Genomic DNA, 19,074 nt, shown 5'->3' on the forward strand with positions numbered 1-19,074 from the left:
TGTTATGAATATTATTATTATATGGTATATAATTATGGGTGTTATTATTTAAATACATTGGATTATTACGAACATTTGGTTCCTTTAAAAAACCTTTCATAATATTGCTATTTCCTATAAAATCATGGGTATTATTATAATAATAATTATTATTATTATTGAAACGATTATTAATATTAATATTATTATTATTGTTGTTCTTCTTGTTATTATTTCTGTTGTTGTTATTACTACTGTGTGTCTTATATGTGTATTCATTTTCATTATTCCATATATATTTTGGATAAGGTTCCTTATAAAGCATATTATTTTGATTAATACATATAGGATTATTATTTATTTTTTCTCCTTCTATAAATGTGTTATTTTTAAACATTATGTGGTCTTTTTCTATATCATTGTATTTAATATATCCATAATTTGTGTTTTCCATTCTATTATTATCATATGTCCAATATATATAATTCTGAGAAGCTTCATTTTTTAAATAATTATTATATATTCCATTTTGTATATCATTAATATTATACATATTATAATTGTCTTCCCAAGGATACGATTTCATGTTTGGATTTGTCATAAATGGTAATGTATCATATGTATATTGCTTTTCTAAATTGTTAATTAAAAAATCATTTTTTTCATCTTCATTAATTTTATCAGCATATTTAGCAATATTAATATCTTCGGTTTGTCTATCGGGATTTTTATGGATATGTCCAACCATATATCCATTAACATATTCATTTATATGTTCTTTTGTTTGTTGTTCTTTTACTTTATTAAATACATCGGAGTTTTCATTTTGTTCTAATTTTTTATTGAACAAGTTTCCTTTTTCAGTTTTGTCGATTTCTTTATTTTTTTTTTTCTTTTCATGATTACAATTAGAGGAATATTTCTTTTTCCTTAAATTCTTATCATCATTCGGCAAATTATTTTTTTCTATATTTAGCTGCATACAAATTAATTTTTCATTATCACCATGTGAATAACTTCTTCTATCTTTTTCTAATGTTGATGGGTTATTATTTCTATTTTTTTGTTCCGTATTTAAATCTTTAGGTTGTAAATTCTTGGAAACGTTTTCTTTATTTGGTTTTAATTCAGACATTCTTACGGAATTGGAGAAAATAAATAAATAAATATATATATATATATCAAACAATTTATATATTATATGACAAAATATCAGGATGACTGAATATTTAATAATATAATATTTTGTATTCTTTGCATAAGTATTTTTCTAATTTAGAAATAGTCTTACAATTGGTTGGGAGGAATATAAGTATTTATAAATATATAGAAAAGGTTTACAAGAAAGTAAAAAAAAAAAAAAAAAAAAAAACAAATATAATAAAAAAATTAATGAATATATAAATATATATACACATATATATATATAACAAAATTGTTTCTTTTTATATAAAAATAATAAGAATATAATTTTATAAAATACGTTACATATAAATTAAAAAATATAAATATATATATATATATATATATATTATAAATGTTTCACAATATTATTGTTTTCTATAATTAATGATAAACAACAAATGGAATATTTAAAACCATAAATATATATATATATATATATAACATAATCTATTACAAATAAAATTATGTATATAACAAATCTATTTTTTGTTTTTCTTTTTTTTTAATTTTTACAAATAAAAAAAATTTTTATGCACATCAAAATGTATGACTTAAAATATAAATATATTTATATATGTATACAATAGAGAAATTATAAAAGGATATATAAATACATAATTATTTTGAACATAATTTAGACATAATATATATGTGTAATAATATTTACAAAAGTCAGTCTTATTTGTTCTATTATAGTTATATATTTTCTATGTTAATTTGTATTTTTATTTTATTTATTTATTATTTTTTTTTTTATTATTGGTTTTATAATAAAAAAATACATGCAATTATATATAATAAATAAAAAAAGATATAGTTTCAAATTATTATTTTTTTTTTGTTCTTTTAAATAACTCTTTTTTATATGCACAATATATAAAAATATAATCACGACAATACGAGAAAAAAACATACGTAACATATATATATATATATGCAAAATTTTAAGGCTTATATTATTGTCTATATTTTTTCTAAATAAGCAACAAATAGAAATACAAATTATTCGAAATTTTAAAATATATACGTAATTAATAAAATAATAAAAACAAATATATATTTATACATATAAATACAAAATTATATGTAATATGTACATATCATTCATATATTATCAATTACATTTATATTTGCAAAATAAATAATAAAAATAATAATAACGTAACTATTTTATTTATATACACAATAATGAATATATTATATAACTAATTATAAAAAAGATATTGATTTTTTTAGGAATATATATATATATACGAATATATATTTATTTTAATAATAATATATTAATATGTAACAAAATTTCCTTCTACAACAGTATATTAAAAGAATACATCTTAATTTATTATAATATATATATATATATATATATATATATTTATTGCTTATAATATTTATATAAATAAATATATATTTCTTTCAAACTAATAAATATAAAGTATAATATAACATATACATTCAAGATAAAAGAATAAGAAATAATATTTAGTCATATAAATATTTTTTTCTTATGATATTTCATAAATAAATATATATATATATATGATAACATATGTAATATTGGAAATGAACATATACTTATATATATATATATATGTAGATATATTTTTAGGGAATATATATTTATTTTATTTTATATATATATATATATATATATATATATTTTTTTTTTTTTTTTTTTTTTTTTTATTATTATTATTATTATTATTATTATTATTAATTCGATATATTTCTTCTTACATACCTTTATAATATATTGACAATCATTATTAAAAATACCATATAATAAATTATGTAAAAAAAAAAAAAATAAAAAAATGGAAATACATCCAAATATGATCAAATATTTATAAAATATAAAAAATATTGAGAAAAAAAAAAAAGGAAAAGAGAGGAAAATAAAGAATACATAAGAATAATTAAAATTTTCTTGAATTATTATAAAAAAAATATAAGAATTTTTTAATTATCAAAATAAAATTATCAGAAATATATATTTAAAAAATAATATGTAAATAAATATATATTTATATAATATAAATTATTATATGTACATATCTTAAATTATGGTTATAATATTATTTTATATTAATTATTCATAAAAAAATATAATAAAAATTTTAAAATGATACTTAAAATTTACGTCAAGATAAATATATTTTTGTTATATTATATATATATGTATATATATATATTTTTTTTTTTTTGCATGTGTAGATAAAAATAAATAAAAATATGTACACATTTTTTCATTATGAACCTATTTATAATTTACGCGAAAAAAAAAAAAAAAGAATATACATATTTTTTTATGATATTATATATATTTTTTTATTAACTTTAATAAATTATTAATTTATGCTGAATTTTTTATAAGTATAAATGTACAAAAAAAAAAAACGTCATTCTATAAATGTTTGCATATAAAGCTCTATTAAAAAATACATATATATATATATATATATATATAATAATAATAATAATATAGATGTATTAATTCATTATATTATAATTATGCACAAAAATATATATACATATATATAATAATATATATTGTCAATATAATTATAATTTTATAATATATGAAATATTATATATTTAAGATGATGAAAATTTTATTGCATTAAAAATTTAAAAATGAAACTTTACTAAAAATTCAATGAATGATTAATAAAGGGAAACCTATAAATATTAATGAATATTATATAAATGTATTTTTACTTTTTTTTAATAAATATATTAGGAAAAAAAAAAAAAAAATCATTCATATATATATATATATATATATATATATATATTATATAGCATTTTGTTATTTATGAATTGAAAAAGAAAAGTACACATAAATTTATACAAATGCTTAAATAAGAAGAGGAAAATATATATATATATATATATATATAATAATTTTTATATACCTTTTAAATATTAAGCATTATACTTAATATTTATCACCGATAGATAAACAAAACAAAACATAAGCTATTGTTTGAATAACCCTTTCATTAATGGGAAATATATATATTATATATTTTAAATACATATATATAAGTTTGTATATATAGTTTTAAAAAATTAAATTAACATAATGTTTGTTTTTTTTTTGTTTAAATATATATAAAAATATACTTATAAAATTTTGATGATAATATATATTTGGAAAAAAAAAAATATTAAAATAATTAAAATAATTAATGACGTAAAAAGTAAAAATAAATAAATAAATAAACATATATATATATATATATATATATATATATATATATATATATATATTCACTTATTTACAAATATATGTGTTATATTAATTATATAATTCTTCATTTTTTATTTATTTCATATCAAAAACATTTTCCACTGATTTCATATTCAACCTTATGGTAACATTTAAACAAATGAGTTCATTTAATAAATATCGTATAACATATGGAATAATAACAATTTTACAAGAAACATCACAAGATTTGCATACAGCCATTTTACTTCTTCCTCCAATAGATCTTCCTTTCATTATTTTTCCAGTTGTATTAAATTGCATTATTGGTGATAAAATAAGTCCGCATTTAGGGCAAACAAAACATTCATGTCCATCAGAACTCATTAAAAATCTTTCATTAATTACAAAACTACAACCATGTGATATTATACCGTCTCTTTCCATTTCTCCTACTCTTATACCACCATGTTTTCTTTTTCCTTTCAAGGGTTGGTGAGTTAAGTTACACACTGGTCCTGTTCTTCTTACTTGAGCTTTATCATAAGCCATATGTCTTAACCTTTGATAATAAATTACACCAATAAATATATGTGCCTGTAATGGAACCCCATATATACCACTATATAATAATTCAGTTCCATAATAATCATATCCTTTGTTTAATAATAATTTAGCGAAATAATCAATTTTTTCATCATAAGTTATAGTACCTTTTTTTTCTTCTTCATCACGTTTATCATTACAATTGTTAGTATTGTCATCACTATCATTAGAGTTATTATATTTATTATTTTTTATCTTATTATTATTATTATTTTTTTTTTTTTTTTTATCTTTTTCCTCCTGACATGGATCCAAGTCAGATTTTAATGTATCATTTTTTTCCAAGAAACCTTTGATACCACAATTGTCAATCCATGGATTGTTAAAACTTTTTTGTTGCGTATATTTTCTAAATGGAGTAGCATCTATTCTTTTTCCATATAAAGATGCAGCTTTTCCACAAATACTCTCGATAAGCATACCTATAGTCATACGAGATGGAATACCATGAGGATTGAAAATAATATCAGGAACAATACCACTTTCAGCAAATGGCATATCTTCTTGAGGAAATAATCGAGAGACAACTCCCTTTTGTCCATGTCTCGATGCAAATTTATCACCAACTTGTGGTTGTCTTGTTGATCTTAATTTAACAACTGCTACTTGATTTGAACTATTTTTTCCTATACTTACAAAGTCTACGTAATATTCTCCATGGTTCCTAAAAGATTCATAAGTAGTTAATTCATTGCTTTTATTAATATATGAATATAATGGACTACCCTCTGTTATCTTTTGTTGTACACAAGGTAACCCATCTTTATTTAAAAATTTTCCTTTATTTTCGTAAGCCATATTCTTATTATTATTTTTATTATTATTTAAATATCTTATATTATTTCCAAACACAAAATTACTAGATTCTCCAACTTTTTGTAAATCAATAAATTCAGTTTTATATATATGTGTTCTAAATATACCTCTATCTGCACTAGCTTTATTTATTATTAACGCATCTTCCATATCGTATCCTGTATAAGCTAATATAGCCACTACGGCATTCGTACCACTAGGAAAATTATCCACTCCATAAAATTCATAATCTCTTGTTACAACTAATGGTACCTGAGGAGTTATCATTCGATATATTTTATTTGTGAATGTATATACATTATTTAAACTTTGTATTCCCATAGTTTGTTTCAACATTTGGCACTGATAAATATTACGAGGACTTTGATTATGATCTGAAAAAGGAGTCAAAGAAGCAAGAAAGGATAAAAAGGATGTCTCTTTTAATTCCATATATTCAAATTTTTGTGGTATTTGTTCATACATATCTATATTAATATTTTCATCACTATCAACATATGTAGTTGTTGACATATTATTATCACTTCCTGATATATTATCAGACTTTGAATCAAAATTAGAGTTATATTTTGAATCACAATTAGAATCATAATCATAATCATAATCCGAATCTGTATCATATTCAGAACTACTAACATAATTATCCGTATTTGTATCTGAATCGTTATTTTTTTTCTGATCTAAAACTTTTAATAATTTGCTATCAATTTTATTTTTGTAATATTTATTTGAGCCATCTTTTGATTCCTTCTTTAATTTGCATAATAAATTTTCCCTATTTTGATGGTATAAAAATTTCTGCTTTATACTACAAGGGTTTTTATCTATTTTTATCGAATTAACAACTTGTTCTTTTTTTTTTAAAAGTTTTCTAGCTAAATTATTTTTTTTAACATCTTCATTGTTTATAGCTACAGATATATATGGTTGATAAGATGGTGAAATAAATTCAATGTCTTTAGTTTTCAAATTAAATAAAGGTCGTATTAGTCTTCCTGGAAATGTATTAATAATTATGCTGTTCATAATTAAAGGTTCATTTAAATAAGCATTAATTTCAAAATACGATTTTAAATTAAACAAATTATTGTTTTTTGCATATTTCAATTTATAGACTGTTCTATTAAAATCTTTTTCGCCTATATATGTAATGGGTATTGAATCAACAATAATTGGAATGTTTTCATCATCATATATTGTATGTATACCACTAGTATCATCTAAATTAACATTTATACCTATTTTTTTAAGATACAATTTTATATTGAGTTTATGTGCTTCATTACTAGATAAATTATGAACATGGCAATATTGAGCCAAATGATTTAATAAACCACATGGGGTACCGTCAGGAGTATGTACAGGGCATATAAATCCCCATGATTCTCCTAATAATTTTCTTGGAGTTAATACTTTAACATCTTGAAAAAAGGTTCCTCTGTGTATAGCTCTAAAATTGGTTATTAATCTTAAATTATTAATTTCATCTGCTGCTATTACCCAACCACTTTTTTGTTGATAATGTAAATTTTCTGAGGAGATATTTCCAGTTTTGAAGAAAAATAAAATAGCTGATGAAGTATTTGAAAAACTTTTACAATTTTCTAAAAACATATAATTATCATTATATAATTCTTTGAAATAATTCTCGACGCTCTTGAACAATTTTTCTTTTTCATTTATGAAAATGGATTTGAGTTTTTTTTTGGATTCGTTTTTATAATCGTTATTATCTAAGGGGAAAAATATATAAGACAATAAAAGGATAAACATATAAATATAAATAAACATATAAATATAAATAAATATATAAATAAGAAATACATATGTATGTATGTATGTATATATATATATTATTGCATCGTGTTTAAAAAATATATTTTCACTCTTAAACTAACCTTGATAACTAGAATCATTGATATTTTCAGAAGATTCATACAAAGATATTTGGTTTAAGTGGTCTTCTTGCATTTCCTCTAATACAAACATTTTGTATCTCAAATATATTTGTTTTACACTTAATTTGAATGTGTTATATTTCGTTTCAAAATATTTAAAAAATGATCTTGTATATCTAATGTACAAACGACATAAAGAATTCATTACTTGATCTTTCAACAAATTTGCTAATAAATTACTACATGTAGTTACAGCATGATTTTCTAAAGAATCTTTATTTATGGGAGTAATTAATTTGAAATTACTATAGATTAATTTTTTAAACATAAAACACATGGTTTCAAATTTTTCAGAATTATTTTTTATATGCGGTAATACACAATATTTTAAAATATCTTTTGCTTTTTTTTCATAGCAATTTAAATTATATTTAAAAATACCTCTCCTTAAATAAGCAATCCTACCTAAGTAAGTTAAATTATATTTTTCAAAAAGTTCCTTTTCATTAAATGTATTTTTTAGAAATATAGAATTAATAAAAAGTTCTATATATTTAATTGCATTTTCATTTTCTACTCCTAGTTTAATTTTATTAAAAATATAACTTTTCTTTTTTATTGGACTTAAAATCATTAATAATAAATGAAATGGAAGAGAACATACTGCATTTTGGAATCTGAATCCATAAACATATGAATTATTTCTAGTTAGTGTTAAAAAATTAATTACGACTGTATTATCATTTAATAAACAATTTATATGTATCTTATTATCAGCATTTAGTAATAATGTATTATATTTCGGATGAATTACATATCTTATTACTTTTAATCTTCCAGATACTACAAAAAAACCACCTAATAAGCTTTGGTCTTCTCCTTTTTGAGCTAATTCTTTTTTATTTAAATTACTTAAATTACATAAATTGGACATAATCATAATTGGAATATGTCCAGCACATATTGTTGTACTAGCTATTTCATCTTTATATTGTCTATTAATTTTTATAAGTAATTCTCCTTCATATGTTCTAGCAGATAGTTTACATAAATAAGGATAATCTGCTCTATACTCCCCTTTTTCATTTTTTATCATTGGATTTTTTATTTGTATATCACTTACGAAAAATTTTACTGATTCAGAATTGTTCTTATTCATATTTAAAAGAGAATAATTATTTTGCTGAGGTGAAAATTCCATTATTGGTATATTCTCAGCAATATTTTTTATATAAACATTTATAAAGGAGTTAAAATCATCTATATGTGATTGTACTAAGAATTTGGTAAAAATATTATAACTTCCATTTATTAATTTATCAACTTTTAATTTCATATTAGGATATAAAGCTTCAATAATTTTTAAATGTAACTTTATTTCTCCATCCGTAATTTGTAGGTTGATATTTTTTAAACAACTTTTATCTACTTTATTATAATTAATCAATTCGGACCCTCTCTTAACATTTCTATTTATCTCCTCTGCCATTTTTATAAAATCATATTAAACCTAAATCAAAATTTTTATAATATTATTATAAAATTTATTCAATTCTAAAAGATGCTATATACAACTTATATAATAAATGATATTTCTTAATGTTGTCATGTTTATCCTTTTTTTTTTTTTTTTTTTTAAATATATATAACAATAATAATAAAAAAAAAAAAAAGCAAAAAGATAAATAAATTCTTAAGGCTAAAAATATTGGATTATTATTATTTTATTTTTTTTTTTACATCAATATGTTAGGCAAAAATATATATTTTATTGATACTATATAAATATAAAATATAACATATAATTATATATTATGTATTATACATATATATATAATTAAATATAATGAAAATAAAAAAAAAAAAAAAAACTTTATTTTCAGTTTTTTCATTCCATAAAAAAATATATGAAAAATGTATTTATTAAAAATATACCTTTTTTATATATATTTAATCAAAAAGAAAAAACAACAACATATTTGTTTTATAAAAAATAAAAAAAAAAAAAAAAAAAATTTATAATAAATACCTCTTCTGTTTTTTTTTTTTTTTTTTTTAATAGAGTATTTTATATACAACTTAAAATAAAAAAAAATAAATATTATATATTATAATTTATATATGATGTTATATTTATATATATTTATACAATTTGGAAAAAAAAAAAATTAAAACATAATATATAGGTAAAATTATATGTACATAATCTTATACTTATATATGTAATGTAACAAATTAATTTTAAAGAGAAAAAGAAACAAAAAAAATATGTTTATATCATAATTTTAACACATATGTCAATATAAATACATCCAAGAAATATATATAATAATATGTATATATAATATATATGTGAAGAAAGAAAGAAAAAAATTAGCGGCTAAAAAAAAAAATATAGGAATAAAAAATATGCATAAATATATTATATATAATATATATTTTTTTGTTCCTTTTGGAATTTACCGAATTATTATTCCTGTTAATATCTGAACGTTAATAAGCTTTACAATAATAACAACATATTCTATATATTTATAATTATTGTTGATTGTTTAAAAGTTATAATTTCATTATAAAGTTAAAAAAAAAATTAAAATAAATAAATAAATAAATAAATTTTTATTATATAAATATATTATTTTTATAATATATTAAAAAATAAAAAACCTATTACATATAATGAATTAATATAGTATTATTTATGTATAAAAATGGTATAATGTTAAAAGAAATGTTTTTTATTTTCAAATATAAACATACTTGGGATATAATAGTTTACGCTATATATATATATATATATATATATATATTATATTTATAATTTTAGAACCTTTTTATTTTGTTAAAACATATATTATTACATTCTTTCATAAGACTTTAAGAGTTAAAAGTTGTGTTTTATGAAATTGTAATTTTTGGATGTAAATAGAAGTAGATTTGGGTATATTATTATATATAATAAGACTTTATAAATATAAGGTTATAAAAAGTAAATATATATTTTTGACTTCATGAAAAAAATACCCTACACATATAATATATATATATATATATATATTTATCTATTTATTTAATAATATAATTGTCTTCCTTCTGGTAAAAAGTATATGTAAAGATAATATAGTAAAATATAAATATAAATAAATATATCTCTTTAATGGCTCTGGTATTATCTAAATGATGGTCTTATAAAAATGTTACTGTTTTATGATATAGGCATGAGTTTTTTATTTCATAATAATCAAGGTTAATATATATTACATTGATATATAATTTATAGTATTTACATTTCCTATTGTATAAATATTAATAAGATTATGAAGACGACTTGTTCTTATAACAATTACAGATATTTATTGTTCTATATATATATATATATATATATATATATATATATATATATAATGCACTTAGTAGTATTATGTATACATACATATATATTATTATTGTCTTGGATTAATTATTCTTATTATGTGTCAATTCTAATTTTTCAAAATGAATGATTAAAAAAAATGATTAAAATATTTTCAAATATATATATATATATAACCCTAAAACATTAATGCAATATTCTTCAATGATATATATGATAATATTTGAACTACAAGGAAATAATAAAAATAAAAAAAAAAAAAAAAAAAAATACATACAATAATAATAGTTATTTTAATATAATCTATATAATAATATAAAATATATTTTTTTATAAAATTAATAATTATTAATTTATATACTATTTTAAACTATAGTATTTAATCATTATTATTTATTTTATACTTTTTTCCATGTATTTTCGATAAATTCTTCAATATGTATATAATAATGTTAAAAAAAAAAAAAAAAGTTATATATTTCAGGTCCTGTATTATATATTAAATATAAATATATTATATATATAATATATATGAATAAATACCTGTTGTAAATATATATTATTATATATATATATAAGTAAATATATATATATATATATATATTTTTTTCTTATATTTTTTTTATAAATACGTAAAATATAATATTTTTTATAAATTTTTATTTCTTTTAAAATATATATAATACACATAAATTAATTTTACTTTTTAAATTTTTTTTTTTTTTTTTTTTTTTATTTATAAAAAATATATTTATTACATTATATATATATATATATATATATAATATATACATGTATTTATAAAAATAATTATATATGATATTTTTGTTTTTTTAATAAATTGTATTATAATTTATAAAAGGAATATAAATAAAAATATACATATATAATTATATATATAATAATATATATATTTTTATTATTTATATTTTTCTGCCTATTTTTGATATAATAAATTGTTTGTTTGTTTCTTTTTTCTTTTTTTTTTTTTTGCCTTTATTTTAATATATAAAATATATTCTTTTTATTATAAATAAATATTATATATATATATATATATATATATATATATTTATTTATTTAAACTTTTACATATCGTTTTATTTATATTCCCCTTCCATTTTGAAATATTTGATAGCAAAAGAAAAAAAAAAAAAAAAAAAAAATGACAGTTTTAAGCGCAGTAATTAGTACTAAAAGTAAAATATTGGTTTCACGACAATTTCGTAATATTAGTAAGTGTGATTTAGATTCATTAACCATACCATTTCATAATTTAATTGAAAGAGAACGAAGTGATCATACATATATAGAAACGGATAAGGTGAGATATGTTTACCAACCTTTAGATAACATATATATATTTTTAATTACTAATATTAATTCAAATATTATAGAAGATTTAGAAATAATTAAAGTTTTAAGTCAAATAATTCAAGATATATGTCAAGGGAATATAAATGAAAGTACTATATTAAAAAAATGTTTTACTATAATATTTTATATTGATGAATTAATAAAAAATGGCGTGAGAGAAATTGTTAATAGTAATCAAATAAAAACTTATATTGAAATGGAATCTCATGAGGAGAAGTTACAAACAATTATAAGAGAAAATAAAGAAAAGGAGGAAAAAGAAAGAAGAAAATTTATTGCCTCTAAATTAGAAAAGAATAGACAAAAACAAAGTAAAGTTAGTACTAATAGTTTCTTAACAAATGATTTAATTAATAATTTAGAATATACAAATAATATGGATATGTATAAAACTGAAGAACATGACATAATAGATGAAAGTTTTAATGCCTATAAAGGTATGCAATTAACATCTAATAAAAAAGAAAATATACGTATTCTAAATGTAGTTGAAAATAAAATAGACACAAAACCCCATATTAATGTTAATTCTATTTTTGATAAACCAATTAATATTGTAATAACAGAAAATATTATATGTACACTAAGTTCTGAAGGTACTTTATGTGATTTAGATATACAAGGTACATTCAATCTACAAATTAATAATCATAATTATTCAAAAGTTATAGTCGAATTAGATAATGAATATTCAGAAAAAGCTAAAATACATCCCATATTAGATAAAAATAAATATAATTCTAATATATTAGAATTAAAAGATAAAAGTAAAAATTTCAGAATTAATACTATTTATCCATTATTAAAATGGAAAATTAATCATATCAATGATTCATATATACCTCTTAATATTAGTTGTTGGCCATGTGAAGATAATGAAAGTACATTATTAAGTTTAGAAATTGAAAATAAAAGAAATAATAATGATGAAATCATTTATGATCTTCATGTTAATTTAATGTGCCCATCAGCACATAAACCACAAATCATTAGTAATGATAAAGGAATTATAGAACATGATGGTGTCTTATTAGCTTGGAAAGTAGATGAACTCAAAAATAATCAATCTTGTCAAATTGAAATATCTATTCAAGCAAATCCAGAAAGCGTCTTCCCATTTTCTGTGGAAGCTAAATCGAACATGTTGGCACACAAATTAAACGTAATAATTATAAACAAAAAAATAAAAAATAAAAACACAAATACATACATATATATATATATATATATATATTTGGAATGTCCTTTTCTTTTTTGTTATATTTTAATATATACACATATATTATATATTTTACATTTTACTTTTTATAGGTTTTGAAAGTGTACGACGAAGATACGAAGAAAGACATTGAATATGAAATAAAAAAGAATATCACATATTTATTTACCATCAACAAATGATACACATTCGAAATAACAGAAAAATATATAAAAATATATACATATATATATATATATATATATATATATATACTTAATTAGAAAATTTTCATATGAACCATATAAAGATTTATGAAGGAATATATATATTTTTTTATTTGTATAACACTATTTAATATATATATGTATGTATGTATTTTTTTTTTTTTTTGTGCCATAATATATATTGTTTTTAATTTTTTTAAAAATATAAATGTGTGCAAACTTAAGAGTCATATATATTAAAACGTATATGCATTCGTTTATACAGTCTTGTATGAATTCTCTTTATATATATATATATATATATATATTCATACTCCTTTTTTAATAGTTGATTTTTAATTTATTATAACTATCCCTATTTTTTTTTTTTTTTTTTTTTCTTCTTATCGAACAGTTTAATTCATAGTGTCAAAAAAAAAAAAAAATAATAATTTTTTTCTCCTTTTAATATGCTTCTTAAAATTTTTTTAAATTTAAATAAAATATTATTTTTATTTATGTCGTTAGTCATACATTTATAGTATAAAAATAATAAAATTAATATTATATAGTTAATATTTAAGACGATTATATATATAATTCTATTTGCTTAACCTATTCAATACTTTCTATTATATTTATTCTCTTCATATTATATATATATATATGTAATATTTAAGTTCCATATCTACAATTCCTTTTTTATTCTTTAAATTGTCCAAATTAATGAACGGCGAAAAATTGCATGGGCTTTTTTATAGAGACTGTAATTTATATGTCGGTGAATATATCTTACCCGATCATATAAAAAATGAAAATGTTGAGGATGGAAAAGTAAAGAATGAAATTAAGAAAAAGAAAACGCACATAAATAATAGTAGTAATGACAACAATAATAATAATAATAATGATAATGATAATGACTGTAATTATTCAAAAGATACAAATAATGAAGAAAAAAAAAATTCATACAAACAAATTTATACATCGAATGATAAAGAACATAATATTGAAATGAATAAAAACATATCTTTTAATCAACAAAAGGAAGAAAATTTTAATATTATATTTGATGGTGAAGGAAAATATATTAAAAAAAATGAATTTTTTGTAGGAAAATTTGAAAATAATAATTATAGAAAAGGTATATGGGTTAAATATAAAAATATACACAATTTATTTTATTTTATGAATATACATGAAATATTATTAAAAGGAGAAGATAATAATAAAAAGGATACAAAGTCATCTTTAGATAATTTCCAAAAATTACTATATGTTCCTTTGAAAGATATTAATATTTATATAGGTGAATTCGATAGAAATATGTTCAACGGATTTTCTCTTTATTTATTTTATCCTTTAATATATGTAGGATATTTTATAAATAATTCAATGAATGGATATGGATATATATTTTATATACAGTCCACAAGTCAAAATAACAAAAATTTTTATAAATTAAATCATATTTTTAATCCCTATAAATTGTATGATTTTTTATTCAAAACAGCTGTAGAAAGAGAAAATAAAACGAATACACAAATTATGGTAAATAAAAAAAATACTGTGGATAACACAAATGTGGTTGATAAGCAAAAAAGCTTACATAAGGAACAACAGATAACACATAATGTTGATACACAAAATATTAATAATAATTCAAAAAATGAAATACTTTTCCAAATTTATAAAACGCTCGAAGAAATGATAAATGAACGAAATATCGATTTAAAGGACAAAAAAAATAAAAAAAGTAATTTAGTAGAGGAGGAAAAACAAAGAAAGACCACTTGTTATAATTTGATAAACAAAATTGAAAGAGATATTTATAAAACATTTAAATTAAATATAAGTAAAAAAAAAAAGATAAATAAAATTAAAAAAATTCTATATAATAATGAGGAAGAAAATATTCACAATATTTTTAATCATATATGTTATGAAAATTTGCTATTCAAAGGTTATTTTTATAATAATCAATTTTCAAATAATAAAAAAGAACAAATATTATATAAAGAATTGTTTATCCATACATACAAAAATATGATTACTGAAAAAATAAATAATATTCAAACAAATATTATGAATAATGATAATTACAAATGTGATGAACTTATTTTAGAAAATAACATTTTATTTGTAATAGAAAAAAATAATACAAATAAGGATAAAAAAAAAATGAATTATACAAATAAGGATAATGAAGATAACAAAAATAATAATGTTATTGCTAATAAGGAAGATGAAAAAAATGATGTTCACCAAAATGATTATTGTAATGATAGTAATATTAAAATTATGACGGATAATATAGAAGACCAGAAAGAAAAACTAAAATTTGAACTTTTTAAAAATATAATTGATATAAATTTATTGAAATATATTTTTCAATTATCATCTGATCATAATAGTAATATTCAATATTTAATAGATATAATTATTGATAAGAAAAAAATTATCAAGTATAAAAATAAAATTAACGAATTTCAAACGGATATAAATCTTTTAGAAACAGCTACATTAAATTTAAATGGATATTATCAATTAATTATACTAAAGCTAAAATGTAAAGGAGATCACATATTCCAGTTTATTACAAATAACTGTAATATTCCAAATGTGTATAAAATAAAAATATTTTTAATTTCTTCAGATAAGTCTTCTATAATTAAATACAACATATTTCATTTAAATTACATCTTGGTATATACTAGAACGTTAGATAAGAAAACCAAAGTTAAATTAAAAAAAAAGAAAAATTAATATTAACACTTTTTTTTTTTTTTATTATTTTATTTAATATTAAAAAAAATTAGATTATTACACATATATAAGAAATGATATAAAAATAAATACTTATTTGGAATTACAAAGAATATATATATATATATATATATATATGTATAATATTAACTCCATTTTTAATTATTACATATTTCATAAACAACTTTCACTTCATTTTATAATTGTAATTAATTTGTTTATATATAATGCATTTAAATATTAATTCATTGCGTTTATATTTAATACATTTATATATTCATTTCATATACAAATTAAAGTTAGTCTCATTTTTTTTTTAAAGAAATATGTGAATTATACAAGTATAACAATATAACAAATGATAATTTTGAAATAATGATTATATCATATATGTTAAAGAAATATTAATAAAATAAAAATAAAAGAAAAATAAATCCATATATATATATATATATATATATATATAATAAATTACAAAAGACTACAAAAAATTATCTTATTAGAGTTTTGCATATATTTGATATATAAATAAATATATATATATTATATCAGTCTACTTTTATATTAAAAAAATTTTTTTTTTTTTTCTTTTTTTTTTGTCAAATTCAAATAATTGTGTTAAGTTGAAAATGAAAGGGGCCAATTTTAATGTATTCTCGGAAGACTTTTTTCATAAACAAAATTTAATTTCCGTTAGTTAAAAGAAAAAAAAAAGATATAAAGAACTTTCATATTAAAGAATATAGTTATTCATATGTATGAATATAAAATATATATATATATATATATATATATATATATATATATATATATTTATTTATTTATTTAATATTATAATTTTGGAATGTTTCATCTTTTTTCTATATTTTGATACATTTTATTTATTTTTTTTCTTTTATATCGTATTAAGGTATTAAATTACTTTTTTGTATATTCTATAATTGCTGGAGCTTGTTTCATAAAACTTCCTCAACTGAAAAAAATAATAACTAAGAAAAGTGCAGTGGGTTTGTCTTTTATGTCAATATATTTAGAAGTAATCATAAAAAATAATATATATATTTATATAAATAATTTTAAAGGAGAATGGTTAAAGGCATATTATTATTAAAATTTTTTTTTTTTTTTTTCTTAGATTTTTGTAGCTACGTCATTGATAGTCTTTTCTATATATGAAAGGATAAACTTTATATTATATGTTGATGTTATTTTAATAAGTAATAAAAATGTGTTGATATATATATAAAAATTATAAATTCTAAAGTGTATACATATATATATATATATATATATTTGTAACGTTTATACTTTGTAATTTTATTAGATTTGCAAAATCTTATATTAGTTTTTTTTATGTGGAAATATAACAACATCTATTCCAAATCTGTTCAAATATTAAAAGTGTGTTTTTATATAATTTTTATTTTATTTACACTCTATCTATTACCAAAAAAGTTAGTTCCCCTCTTGGGTATATCTTCAGCTCCCTTAAGTAATAAAAGGAAAAACAAAAAAAATATATATATATATTTATATTTATATTTTTTTGGAATAACATTATATCGGTGCATCTCGTAATATTATTCATTTATTTATTTATTTTATGTTTTGCCCATTTATAGGTTGCTTTTCAAAATTGCCTCAGATTTATTTAAATCATAAAAATAAAAATACAGGGAATTTGTCTTTGCTAACATATACATTTATCTTGAGCGGAAACTTAGCAAGAATATTTATTATTCTTTTTAATATAAAAAATAAAATATACCTAGTAAAAATAAAATAAACATATAAATACATAAAAATACATAGTATATAATGTGATTCATATATTAATATATATGTATATATATTTCAAATAAGAAAATATGAATGAGTTCCTGTTAACATACTTAATTATAGATTCGACATATATATGTATATATTATTATTTTCTAGATTAATTGTGGTCTTGTCTCCTTCTTAAACTGTACCATTTTGTTTCAAGTAAAATAAATAAATTATAAGTTTTAAAGAGTACATAAATGCATATATAATATATTTATGTTTTGTTTTATTTTTATTTTCTAGATTTTGTATTATTGGAAAAATACCACAAAGATGTTAATGCAAGCAGACAAGATTAAAAAAAAGTGAAATAAATAAATAAATATATATATATATATATATATGTTTATTTATTTGAATGATTGTGGTAGGATTTTTAGTTTATTCTAAATATTATTTTGTTTATTTATTTATTTATTTATTTATTTATTTATTTATTTATTTATTTATTTATTTTCTTGTTAATATATATTCAGCTTTACATAGTTCCTTTATAAGAACAAATCATAATCAATTCATATAATAACTCATGTATGCATATTACATATTGTAATATAAACCTTTTATAAAAAAAATTTGTTTTAATTTTAAAAATGTATAAGTTGATTTATATAAAAGTTCAAAGGATACAT

General features: G+C 18.0%; 5 protein-coding genes across 7 annotated transcripts in view; 3 read left to right on the forward strand and 2 right to left on the reverse strand.

Annotated features, from left to right (window-relative positions):
• The window catches only part of PGSY75_1134600 (putative zinc finger protein), a gene marked incomplete at both ends in the record, with an annotated part of 5,115 nt that extends 4,001 nt beyond the window's left edge, over nt 1–1,114 (reverse strand). Inside the window, one exon of the mRNA XM_018786464.1 lies at nt 1–1,114. This exon is cut by the window's left edge and continues 4,001 nt beyond it. Coding sequence (XP_018641259.1) covers nt 1–1,114 — 1,114 coding nt within the window.
• Nucleotides 1,115–4,492: 3,378 nt separating this feature from the next.
• Nucleotides 4,493–9,184, reverse strand: PGSY75_1134700 (putative DNA-directed RNA polymerase I subunit RPA2; the record flags this gene model as incomplete). The annotated part of the gene is made up of 2 exons (XM_018786465.1): nt 4,493–7,530; nt 7,696–9,184. 2 exons carry the CDS (start codon nt 9,182–9,184, stop codon nt 4,493–4,495), a joined length of 4,527 nt encoding a protein of 1,508 aa, XP_018641260.1.
• Nucleotides 9,185–12,233: 3,049 nt separating this feature from the next.
• PGSY75_1134800 (putative coatomer delta subunit) lies at nt 12,234–13,846 on the forward strand (the record flags this gene model as incomplete). Its single annotated transcript, XM_018786466.1, has 2 exons — nt 12,234–13,607; nt 13,757–13,846. 2 exons carry the CDS (start codon nt 12,234–12,236, stop codon nt 13,844–13,846), a joined length of 1,464 nt encoding a protein of 487 aa, XP_018641261.1.
• Nucleotides 13,847–14,575: 729 nt separating this feature from the next.
• On the forward strand, nt 14,576–16,615 carry PGSY75_1134900 (hypothetical protein; the record flags this gene model as incomplete). The annotated part of the gene is made up of 1 exon (XM_018786467.1): nt 14,576–16,615. The coding sequence occupies one exon, from the start codon at nt 14,576–14,578 to the stop codon at nt 16,613–16,615; it is 2,040 nt and encodes a 679-aa protein (XP_018641262.1).
• A 629-nt stretch (nt 16,616–17,244) lies between these two features.
• On the forward strand, nt 17,245–18,751 carry PGSY75_1135000 (hypothetical protein; the record flags this gene model as incomplete). Of its 3 annotated transcripts, XM_018786468.1 has the most annotated exons (7): nt 17,245–17,307; nt 17,526–17,651; nt 17,751–17,832; nt 17,940–18,107; nt 18,238–18,386; nt 18,554–18,601; nt 18,686–18,751. In XM_018786468.1, the coding sequence occupies 7 exons, from the start codon at nt 17,245–17,247 to the stop codon at nt 18,749–18,751; spliced, it is 702 nt and encodes a 233-aa protein (XP_018641263.1). The 3 variants fall into 3 exon arrangements, with proteins under 3 accessions (XP_018641263.1, XP_018641265.1, XP_018641264.1); XM_018786469.1 differs by lacking the exons at nt 17,245–17,307; nt 17,526–17,651; nt 17,751–17,832 and having other exon boundaries at nt 17,969–18,107; XM_018786470.1 differs by lacking the exons at nt 17,245–17,307; nt 17,526–17,651; nt 17,751–17,832; nt 18,686–18,751 and having other exon boundaries at nt 17,969–18,107; nt 18,554–18,610.
• Between the last annotated feature and the right edge of the window lie 323 nt (nt 18,752–19,074).

Source organism: Plasmodium gaboni, chromosome 11, assembly GCF_001602025.1.
Source record: "Plasmodium gaboni strain SY75 chromosome 11, whole genome shotgun sequence".
NCBI lineage: Eukaryota > Apicomplexa > Aconoidasida > Haemosporida > Plasmodiidae > Plasmodium > Plasmodium gaboni.